Raw genomic sequence first — 12,754 nt, forward strand, 5'->3', positions numbered from 1 at the left:
GACTGTCTGTTACAGTTTAGCACAAAGCCTAATTAAACTTGATGAAGTGTCACTTGTTCTGAATAAGTCACAGAAACAAGGACAACTCTTGTGTTGCCATCAGTCTCATGACCTGGTGTCAGATCACAGTGATTTACCATCTTTTCGCTTTCTCTCGTTCTCCTCTGTTCCTCACAGTCTGTCTCTGTGACAGTCGCAACGTCCCTCCGCCGGGACACGTCCTACATGCTGGACCTGCTCCCGTAATCTGCTTCCACTGAGCTTGTGTCTGGAGAATAGGAGACACCATTGTCCTTCTCCTCCACCCATAGTGAAACTCATTTTAGCCTGGAGAGATGGGCTGTTATTTGCTGTCCTGGTTTTTCAGTCTGGTGTGCATAAGTGAAATAAACAGTGGTGGCTGGCCTCAATAAATGTCTCAAAATGAAGTCTGATCTGTTTGTTAAATGACTACACAAATATCTTTTAACTGCATTCTTAATGACTACACAAATATCTTTTAACTGCATTCTTAATGACACATCTAATTGGAAACGTATTGCATCTAATGCAGTGCTACGTGCTTCTGCAGAGACTTCAGTAAAAGCCTTTTTCTTAAAGCTATAGTACACTAATGAAACATTCTGCCATCATTTCCCTGTTTGTCATTCCAAATGATTTGTCTTTCTTCCATGGAAATACAAATGAGAGTGAACGAGGACAGGTGACATTAAACTCCAACAGGGACAAAATGCATCGTAAAAGAGATTCATGCAACTTATGACCTTGAACTTGGACATTCATCGTAAGAATCCTGAAAAACAAATGTATGATGCTTTCCACAAAAATATGAAGCAGAACAACTGTTTTCGACACACACACAAAAAAATGTTTCTTAAGCAGCAAATCAGCATATTATTATGATTTCTGAAGATCATGTGACACTGAAGACTGAAGAGTAATGATGCTGAAAATACAGCTACGCATCACAGGAATAAATTACACTTCAAAATATATTCACAAAGAAAATATTTTAAATTGTAATAAAATTTCACAATATTACTGTTTTTACTGCATTTTTTTAAAATCCAATATTTAGATTTTTTTAGGTTGTGTTGTAAAGTAACCAAAATCCAACGTTAAAACAACGTCAAGTTGACGACAAATACTGATGTCAATCAAAAATCAAAATTCTTAATTAAATTTGGCGCTACCTTGATTGAGGTTAATTAACTATGGAAGCCTGTTTCCGCTACTGAATAAAAAAAAAAAAAAAAAAAAAAAAAAAAGGTAATTGCGACTTTTTATCTCAAAATTCTGACTTTTTTTTTTTCAGAATTGTGATATAAACTCGCAATTCCGAGTTCCGCAATTCGGTCAGAATTCTGAGATAAAAATTCGGTCAGAATTCTGAGATAAAAAGTCGCAATTGCCTTGTTTTATTTTTTTATTTAGTGACGGAAACGGGCTTCCATAATTAACAGATAAAAACGGTAATTGAGGAAAAAAATAGACTTTTTTTTCTCGTAATTGCGAGGTTTATTTAGCTCATAATACTCAGAACTGGGAGAAAAAAGGCAGAAAGCCATGTACTCTTCACTGTTTAAATTCCTCCCTTCTGCAGAGATGTTTAATTCAAGCCCTGCCAGGTTTTTACTCAACAACCTCTCATTCTTACACAGAAGAATAGCTCACGGGTAGCATTACAGTTCCTGCTCCTCCTCTGGTACAGTAGGCTGATCTCAGATCACCGCTCGTTGCCATAGCGCTGCCTGACTCAGTTCGGGCTCACATAGGTGGGCGTTCATCAGTCCCTCTTTCAAAATCACTGCAATGAACAGCAATGAATGCCGTTTCTTGCGTCGCCGAGCACCTTTAAGGGATAATGCGCGGACGGTGACCTTTGCGCGACGGTACAAGACCGCGGATGCCAGACACGGAGCGTCACCTGCGCGTCCGATGCGTAAAAGCGCTCAATGACAACAAAAAGAGCGCACTGCGGTTCCGCCGCGCTTCATCTGAATCTGGAAATTAGGATTAGGAGGTTGTTAGGTGAAGCGAATCGCCCCCCTCTGTTGGCTCGGATGAGGGTCTGACGTGTTCCCGGGGGATTTTCAGTCGCTGTACAAACGCTGGAGACACACATACACGCGCTCTCAATGCTGCTATGACTTCCTGCATGCGTCCATACTGTGACCTGATTGCTGTTCGCATGCTGCTGCTGCTGCTCGTGCTCGTGCTCGTGAGGTCCGATTCGGGTGAGTTTTGCTGTCGATCGTAACCCTCTCACAGCGCGTTTCATTGTTTTTCCCCTCGTCACGGTGTAGCCGGACGCATCCTAAAATCGCGAACTCATGCCAATGAATGGAAATGTCAGTGTTTACACGCGGGGCAAGTTGTCACGCGGTTTATGGCTCAAGAAAAACAAGGTTTCGAGTCAAAACTTTGCTCTCCCATAGAGGTTTTTATGTTGGTTTAAAACATATTCCAGTATAATTTTGGGTAGTTTGGTTTGGTGACATGTGAACAACTTAAACCACACTATATTAGGCTATACATTGAAAGTACATTTTAACTGAAATATTGTCCCAAAAAACAGTAATTTTCATAAATGTCTAGGTTTTTATCAGTTTTTATTGTTGGCTTTTATATTGTTGTCATTTTTCCCATTTAGGCTGTTTTCCAGCTGCTGAAAAGCATTCATTTTCTTATAATACATTTATATGTTGAAGATGATGCCATTAGTTTTGTGTTAGTATTTCGTAGAATTCAAACACAGGTATTTTACTGAAATCAGTGTCAGTAACCAGCAGGTTCCTACTGTGACAACTTGCCCCATATTGTATATAGTGACTGTAATGGGATTTTCCTGCTGAAAAAAGGAAGAAAAGAAAAAAAAAAACATGGTTTAAAAATTGCTTAAAATTGATATAGCTGGTTTTAGCTTATTGACCATCTGGTTTCCCAGCCTTCCCAGCTAAATAATTGGTCAAAACCCCTCTTAAACCAGCTGGATCCAGAACAGTCTGGAAAACCAGCTAAAACCAGCCAACCATCTTTTTTTCCCGCAGTGTATAAAAGAAAATTTATCTAGCATTGGTGCACATTGTGCACATTAACATCTTCCAGTTTTATCTATTTATTTTAGCTTCTCACAATTAATATTCTGATTGACATTGACGTTCAGTGCCATGATTTGTTCATCTTTCTGAGACAGTTTCTTTCCAAACAGTGTGCTGTTCTGTCCTGACAGGGTCTGTGTTGGACACAAAGGCCCGCTGAAGATGTGAACGCTTGCTCATTCATGTGTAAATCTCTGTCTCTGTGTTCAGCGGAAAACCGATGCTTGTCTTCCCTCATCTCCACATGTGAAGACTGTTTGAGACGCGGCCCTGAATGCGCGTGGTGCTCTCAGGAGGTAATGTGTGTGTGTGTGTGTGTGTGTGTGTGTGTGTGTGTGTGTGTGTGTGTGTGTTTGTGAGCTGCTATTGTTGTACCTCGGCACACTGCTCAAGGTTTATAAGTGTGTGAAGTGCTCATGTTTAGTCTTTGAGTGATAAAGCACTGAAGCCCTAATCCCCAGAATGCACCGGTGATCGTGGGAACCCATAAAATAGAAATGCGGAAACTGCTGAATTGCCCATACACTCCCAGAAAAAGGTACAAAAGCTAAATATTACACATCTTTGTACCCTATTTACCCCTGAATGTTACATATTAGTACACAAAAAGTACATATTAGTAAATAAAGTGTGCATATTATTACTTTTTAAAGGTGACAATTTTGTACCTTTTTTCTGAGCATGTAGGAAAGACAAATTGCACATGAAATCTCTGTAATATCTCAGTTGGATACCAATGAGGTTCATCTATTATTAATTTGTGCCTATTTTTTTTATTAATGTCATAAACATCTGAGACCAAGTTAATGTTAATGAAACTGCATTTAGTCTCTTGAGCTATGAGTGAATACATTCTGAGCAATTACAACTGTTATTTTTAACCCAGTGTTGTTAAACTAAAACACAATAAATAAATAAATAACAGATAAAAATAATTGAATTTTTTAAAAAAAATTGAAAAGTTGGCAATAAACTGAAATAAGTTTAGGTACTATTAATTAAATTAAATAATATTAAATAATATTAAATAAAATAAAAATATATTAATGCTATATAGAAATGTTTATAAAAAATAAATATGGAAAATAAAAATATAGAATTAAAGCTAATTCAAAATATTAATGAATTCATTTAATAGTATATAAATAATAGAACGAATATTCAAATAAAATAAAGCTAAATATAAATCTAAAAAATATAAATGATAATCACATAACAAAATTACTAAAAATTAAAATGAAAACTGAAAAGATAAAATTAAAAGCTAATTGAAAATATTAATACATACTACAATAGTATGTAAATAATACTAAAGTAACACTGGTTTAACTGGGGCAAGTATTTGAGAAATATTTACGTGATTATGTTAAACACATTCCTTTGTGTTTGACATTAATTTTTTAATTTTAAATCAAAAGGGAGTCCTTCCAAAAACGAGTAAATCAAATACTATATTGCTTGTTTTGGTTTAGTCGAGCCTGCAACTAAAATTTTAATAAAATAAAGTTTAAGCGTAATAAAAATAAAAAAAAGTAAGGTTGCATAACAAAATGAATAAAACTTAAAATTAAACCTAAAAAGACTTGTCCATTAAAGTATGGTTTTGTTTGGTCAGGCGTTAGTCAGTCAGTTTATAGAGTTTTAACTTTCTCTATCACTGATGTGTTTATTTTCTTGGGATGAACGATTAATTTAAATGCTTTCTTTGTAAAGAAAGTCATGCGTATTCCTGGGATTTAAGGATTTAAGAATTATATCCTGGTTAAGAAAATAAGTTAATTAAGTCAATGCAGTTCTCGGCACCACTCAGACTAATCCCTGAATGACATCTCAGCAACAATCTCTGAGCTAAAGAGCTTTTGCTCGCTCTGTGTACTTTAAACAATGCCACCCTACACAGCAGTCTCCTTGCTTCTTTAAGCAAGCAGCATTTGCGGCGACCCTTGACCTGCTGATGGTTTGTTTACCCTGACAGAGGTTCCTGGACGGGGCTCATGTAAGTCAGCGATGTGGATCTGTGTCTGACCTGCGAGTCCGGGGCTGTGAAGAGGCGTTCATCGAGAACCCAAATGTGAAAGTGGAAGTAAACGCCACTATCAGCAGCACACAGGTGTCACCGAGAGAGATTAACATCCACCTACGACCAGGTAACATCTGACCTCTGTAAACCACTAAACTGATAAACAATCGGCCTAGCAACCACCAAGAACACTTTAGCAATGCCTTAGCAACCCCAAACACCTTCAAACGACAATAACAACCCAAAACACTTTAGAAGCCTATTAACAACATGCCAACATAAATGCAGAACACCTTGACAACCTCATAGCAATGCCATGGCAACCACCAAGAACACTGTTCCAACGCAACCCAAAACACCTTAGACCCACATAACAGCGTGCCAACATAAATGCAGAACACCTTAGCAACCGCATAGAAGTTCCATGGCAACCACCAAGAACACCCTAGCAATGCCTTAGCAACCCAAAAAACACCAAAAACAACAAAAAAACCACATAAGGACGTGTCAACATAAATGCAGAACACCTTAGCAACCTCATAGTAAAGCCAGCCATGGCAACCACCAAGAACACCCTAGAAATGCCTTAGACCCTATCAACACTGTAGCAGCCCAATACACCTTAGAAACAACAACAACCCAAACCACATAACAGCATGTCAACATAAATGCAGAACACCTTAGCAACCGCATAGAAATTCCATGGCAACCACCAAGAACACCCTAGAAATGCCTTAGCAACCCAAATCACCTTAGAAACAACAACAACCCAAAACACTTTAGAAACCACATAACGACATGTCAACATAAATGCAGAACACCTTAGCAACCTCATAGTAAAGCCATGGCAACCACTCAGAACACCCTATCAACACTGTAGCAGCCCAATACACCTTAGAAACAACAACAACCCAAACCACATAACAGCATGTCAACATAAATGCAGAACACCTTAGCAACCACATAGAAATTCCATGGCAACCACCAAGAACACCCTAGAAATGCCTTAGCAATTCAAACCACCTTAGAAACAACAACAACCCAAAACACTTTAGAAACCACATAACGACATGTCAACATAAATGCAGAACACCTTAGCAACCTCATAGTAAAGCCATGGCAACCACCCAGAACACCCTATCAACACTGTAGCAGCCCAATACACCTCAGAAACCACAACAACCCAAACCACATAACTGCATTTCAACATAAATGCAGAACACCTTAGCAACCGCATAGAAATTCCATGGCAACCACCCAGAACACCCTAGAAATGCCTTAGCAACTCAAAACACCTTAGAAACAACAACAACCCAAACCACATAACAGCATGTCAACATAAATGCAGAACACCTTAGCAAAGAAAGTTCCAACGCAAACCAAAACACCTTAGAAACCTATCAACACTATAGCAGCCCAGTACACCTCAGAAACCACAACAACCCAAACCACATAACAGCATGTCAACATAAATGCAGAACACCTTAGCAACCACATAGAAATTCCATGGCAACCACCAAGAACACCCTAGAAATGCCTTAGCAATTCAAACCACCTTAGTAACAACAACAACTACCCAAAACACTTTAGAAACCACAAAACGACATGTCAACATAAATGCAGAACACCTTAGCAACCTCATAGCAACGCCATGGCAACCACTCAGAACACCCTATCAACACTATAGCAGCCCAGTACACCTCAGAAACCACAACAACCCAAACCACATAACTGCATTTCAACATAAATGCAGAACACCTTAGCAACCTCATAGAAACAGAAATGCCATGGCAACCACTAAGAACACCCTTGCAAAGCAACCCAATACAACATAACAACGTGCCAACATAAAAGCAGAATACCTTAGCAACACCTTGGTAACTGCCAAAAACACCTTAGGAACCAGAAAACAACGTGCCAACATTAATGGAGAGCACCTTAGCAACGCCATGGCAACCGCCAAGAGCACCCTAGAAAAGCAGCCCAAAACACCTTAGAAAGTACATAACAATATGTTAACATAAACGCAGAACACCATAGCAACGCCATGACAACCAGAAAGAACTTTGTCATTAAGTGTAAAATTCTACATATAGTATTGTGATGATGTAACTTCCTGTGGTAGGTGGCGAGGCGACGTTCGTGATTGAGGTGCAGCAGCTGGAGCGCTATCCTGTGGATCTGTACTATCTAGTGGACGTTTCGGCATCCATGCAGGATAATCTGGACCAGCTGAAGACCGCGGGCCTGGCTCTGTCTCATCAGATGAAGGAACACTCCAGCGACTTCAGAGTCGGCTTCGGCTCGTTCGTGGATAAACCGGTTTCTCCGTACATCGACGTGCACCCCTCCAAACTCCTGAACCCCTGCAGGTGAACACACCCGACATAAAACTGCAGCAAAGCAGCCCATAGCAAAGAACAAATGCAAACAACTCTATATACTAAATACACTTAATTTTTGACTCGTATGCATCTACTTTTTATTTTGGAAAGGGATTTTAGGAGAAGCATGAAGTTAAGTTGATACTTGAGACCTTGAGTTCTTTTGTAAATATTATTACTGAGTATTGCTGTGCACTTAATGCTTCTAAACTGAGATTGGCGCAGAATCACGCAGCTCAGTTTTTTGGATGAGAAAAGATTATTTTGTCCACATTGTCCGGATTACATCTCTTGTGAAACCTTTTGTTGTCTTTTTATAAAGGACATCATTTTTATATCTTTGTTCCCTGGAAGTTCTTGACCTTAAAAACAACTCGCTGAAGTGACACTGCCAACAGAGGCATCCAGAATGTTAAAACTATATATTTCATTTTCTATTTTTAATAAACTGGTATAAACAAAATATGCATGCTTATGACAGTCGAGTTACAGTTGAGTATTTACTTTGTCTCATATGTTTCTCTTAAAATTCTTTCGAAAGTAAACAGACAAATTCATCAGCTATGACGAAATTGAAAAATGTTTGTGCTCGATTGATCACAGTGTTGTTTCAGTCTTATTTATATGCTATTATAGTATTTATTCATTATTATTGTTACATTTTCTGTTTTTATTTTAATATAAGGTAAGCACATTTAAGTACTAAAATTACTAAAACAAAATAATAACTAAAATAAAAATAAACAAAGAAATAATATAAATACTAAAAATTAAAAATTATTAATATTATTTACTAATTTTTAGTATTTATATTTTTATTTTAGTAATTTGTTTTAGTAACTTATTTGCTTAATAATAATAATAATAATAATAATAATAATAATAATAATAAGTTTTTTGTTTTGTTTTTGTTTGTTTTTATATTTTAGTCAGGTAAGCGGTTTAATATTATTAATAATAAAATAATAAAAATAATTAAAAAAATTATAATTACTAAAAAAAAATTACAATTACTTAAATAAAATAATAAAAATAAATACTAAAAATAACAAATAAATAATAAAAAATAAAAATAATTAATATATTATTATTTACAAATTTTTAGTAATTATATTTTTATTTTAGTAATTTGTTTACTAATTTGTTTTTATTTTTAGTATTTCAATACAACTTTATTTAATTTCAGTTTTTGTTTTAGTAATTTTAGTACTTATTGTCATTATTTTTTTTTTTTTTTGGTTATTTTGTTTTGTGCTTTGTGTGTCATTTTTATTTGTAAATATTTATCTGTAGCGCTCATTTCTTTTTATTTCAGCTTCAGTTTTAGTAATATTAGTACTTCAGCTAATTTTATTTATCAGAGAGTTCCCAAGACAATGCATCTAATATTTGTTTGCATTTTTTAAGTTTAAGTTTTTTATCATATATTTACGTTTTATTTTATTTCAGCTTTATTTCAGTTACCAAGAACGATTTTTAACAGTTTTAGTTAATATCAAGACGGACTGATCTCTTCTGTAACTCTAGATCAGAAGCAGGAGACAATACCAGCTTTCTCTCTGTGTCTCTGTTCAGCAGAAACAGATGAGATATTAGAGCGATCTGATGTGTGATTTGTTTTTCCTATGGGAAGCTCTGAGTGTTCTAGTGTGTCCCAGGAGGGTAATGCCGTCCAGGGTATCCCGGGCTGCATTCGGCGGTGATCTCATTGTGACTCGTGTGGGAATCTGCAGTGGATGACGTGCTGTAAATCTCTCTCTTTCTCTGTCTCAGTGATTATGAGGTGCACTGCAGGCCCGCTCATGGCTTCATCCACGTCCTCCCCATCACCCAGAACATGACAGAGTTCACGCGGGTCATTCAGGAGCAGAGGATCTCCGGGAACATGGACACACCGGAGGGAGGCTTTGACGCCATGCTGCAGGCCACTGTTTGCCAGGTAAACACACCCGAGTGATGCACTGCGTTTATGATCATACCAGCAAAAAATCACCACCACATTGATAAGAGATTGGTTCATTTCTATATATAAGCTTGGCAGTATTGGCTGGTTGCCAGGGTGTTGCTATGCAGATTCTATGTGTGTTTGTTTTTTTTAGCATGTTGCAGTTTGGTTTCTAGGGTGTTGTGGGTGGTTGCCAAGGCAATGCTATACTGTTGCAAATGAGTGGTTGCTAGCAGTAGCTATGGTGTTGTTAAGTGGTTGTGGGCCATTGCTATTAGGGATTGACATTTTTAAAAAATACTGTATTTGAATATTTGGGCTCACAAAAATGAAGATTCAAATAGTCATTTATTTAAAGAGAAAGACGTTATTTTTTTAATAATCAAGTTTTTTCTGAACAAGCTTAAGACTTGAAATTATACACAACAATGTTCTACAACAATGTTACGCTATATCTCAAGGTTTACTTTTAGTTAAAAACGTGTAAACAAAACAAATATATTATTACATTACATTATTATAATATTACAGTTCACTTTTATGAGTGATTATATTATTATTATAGTTTATTTATTTACTTGATTATTACATTTTATTATTGTTTTAAGTTTTTTTTTTTAAGTATTTCTAGTAATTTTGTTATGTATTTCTTTATTATGTGTTTTCAATAGTAGTATGTATTAATTAATTTATTATTTCTTATAAGAAAAATAAATAATATATTTGTTTTTGTAAATGTTGTTTTTATTTTTGTTACTAGTGATTGCTTGGTTGTGTCTATTTATTTATTTATTTTCACCTATGTTAATTTATTTATTTACTTATTTTTCACTTTTAATAATTTATTTGTAATTATAATTTTTTATTAGGTAATGTAATTTACCACAAGATCTAAACAACAATATGTTATGTGTTATGTGTTATATGTTAGGTTAAGTTGGGTTACGTTAGGTTAGGTTAGGCTAGGTAAGGTGGTTTCTTACTGGCTCAAATCACCCTAAAATCTAAATGACAATATGATATTATAGTTTGTTTATTTGCTAATTTATTTATTTACTTATTTTTCACTTTTAATAATATATTTGTAATTATTATTATTTAATTTTTTTGTTAGGTTGTTTCTTACTGGCTCAAATCATCCTAAAATATATATGATAAGATGATATTATAGTTTGTTTGTTTATTTGTTAATTTATTTATTTAGCTTTTTTACAATTTATTTAAATTTTTTATTTATTTTTTTTTGCATGTATTTTCATCCTCCAAGCAAAATTCTAAATCAGCAAAGTAACATCACTCTCCTCCTCAAGACATAATTTGAGCAGTGATTAATGAAACAGCGCTGGGCGATTTATTTTACACACTAATTAATGTGTGACACTCAGTGTTATCAGATCCCACACTCATGCCTTCACACCACTCATGATTCCAGAAGCCCGCTCTCTTCCCTCTGTGTTTGTGCAAACATGGTCTCGGGAAAGATTTTTCTAAAACCTTAGAAACCCGGTCCATTAGCATGACTGTTCCTGTGTCATCAGCACATATTTCTCTTGCGGTCGCTCCAGAGTCAGCATGTCTCAGGTCTGGGAAAGGGAACGATTCCTGAAGAGTCTGTAGACCCACAGCGAGAGAAAACAGCGCATTCATGAAGCACGAAGCGCTGAATCAGCCGCATCTCTAACTCGCCGCTGTTTGCAGAGCATGATGTCATTGCTCAGCCATGAGAGAGGCGAGTTTCTCAGCCTTCATACAGTCATTCGTAGTGGAAGCGTGAGAGCTGCCCAGTAGGACGAGCGGCTTTGCATCAACAAAGCCTCTTTATGGTCTCTTTATCCGGCTGCTGGGATTTTTCCCGTGAATGACTGCGATTTGATAAACGAATGCTTTCTGAGCTGTATGCATGAAAGGTTGTGCTCTGGAAAGTGACCTTGAATGAGTTTCAGTCTTCATCATTTCCCTCCGTGCCTCCCGAGAGTCAGAAAGCGAAACGAAGCAGCGTGAGGGAGGTGTTTGCTCTGGCACAGAGCGCGCTGACCTCCAAACATACAGGCCTCAGGTGGAATTTTAGTTTCCTGTCCTTCCGTCGTCACGCATGAGTTACACAGACGTCTTGCTGTTCGGTAACTACCGCTTGTTGCTTTAAAAGATAGTTGTTCCTGTTGGCATCTCATCTGGGTTTTTCAGTCAAACGTTACTCATTACTCCAGGCAGCTAAAAACACTCGACTCGTGCAGTTTGTGTTCAATTAGTAACAGGCTCATGTCAGAAGAGTCCACCCACAAGTCTATTATGACTGACATTATTTTTCTTATGTTTTGTTCTACTTTTAGTATTTAATATTATGTTTTATTTTTATTGTTAATATTTGTTTATTTATTTATTATCTGTGAAGCAAAAAATTTAATAATAAGCAAAACATTCTTTCCTAAAGACATGGTTTAAGTAATGATTCATTAAAAAATTACTCATCGTGGCAGGTAAACCCTCAATAGTGCACTTTCTTTTGTATGAGTAACACAGACTATTAGCCTATTTTTAGGGATATTATGATGTTGTATTTTAATTATTTATTTTCATTTTGTAGTATGTTTTTGTATTTATTTATTTATTTTTACTATTTATCTATGTTTTAGTTTTGTTTCTTTTTATTTGTTATTTTAGTTATTATTTTTACTGCTAATTTTCATTTATTTTTTTAAAGTAGTGTTTTTAGAATTTTTTTATTTTTAATTATTTGTTTTATCTTTTATGTTTAGTTAATATTATTATATATATATATTTATTATTTATTTACATGTATGTATTTTTATATATATATATTTGAATATATATGTATATTTATTATTTATTTACATGTATGTATTTTTGAATGTTAATTTTTTTTGTATTTATTTGTTTGGTTTTGTTTGTTTGTTTATTATTTTACTTTTGGTTATTTTATTTTGTTTTTGTTTTTTCATTATATTTTTACTGTTTTTTATATTATTCTTTTATTAAGTAATTTGTTTGTTTTTATTGTTGTATTTACTGTTTTGTTTTTATATTTATTTTTTGTATTAAATTTTCATTTATTTATTATTTCATATTTTATCATCTGTCAAGCATAGAGTCTATTATAAGATTATAGTTTATTTATTTTAATTTTGTAGTTTTTATTTCTTTTTAATTGTTTCTTTGTTTCATTTTCAGTATATGTTTTTTAATATTCATTGATTCTTTTTATTTTTTTATTTCAGTATTTTATTTTATTTTTATGCTCCTTTTTATTTGTTTTATTTTTGTATTTATTTATTTATTTATTGCC

General features: G+C 34.9%; 1 protein-coding gene across 1 annotated transcript in view; it reads left to right on the forward strand.

Moving 5' to 3' along the window:
- Positions 1-1,594: 1,594 nt before the first annotated feature.
- Positions 1,595-12,754, forward strand: part of itgb8 (integrin, beta 8) — a 29,513-nt gene continuing 18,353 nt past the window's right edge. Inside the window, exons 1-5 of the mRNA XM_042776191.1 lie at positions 1,595-2,237; positions 3,312-3,397; positions 5,077-5,248; positions 7,247-7,493; positions 9,279-9,444. Coding sequence (XP_042632125.1) covers positions 2,147-2,237; positions 3,312-3,397; positions 5,077-5,248; positions 7,247-7,493; positions 9,279-9,444 — 762 coding nt within the window. The 5' untranslated portion in view covers positions 1,595-2,146. The remainder of the gene's footprint in view (positions 2,238-3,311; positions 3,398-5,076; positions 5,249-7,246; positions 7,494-9,278; positions 9,445-12,754) is intronic.

Source organism: Cyprinus carpio, chromosome A19 (genome assembly GCF_018340385.1).
Source record: "Cyprinus carpio isolate SPL01 chromosome A19, ASM1834038v1, whole genome shotgun sequence".
In the NCBI taxonomy this organism is placed as follows: Eukaryota; Metazoa; Chordata; class Actinopteri; order Cypriniformes; family Cyprinidae; genus Cyprinus; species Cyprinus carpio.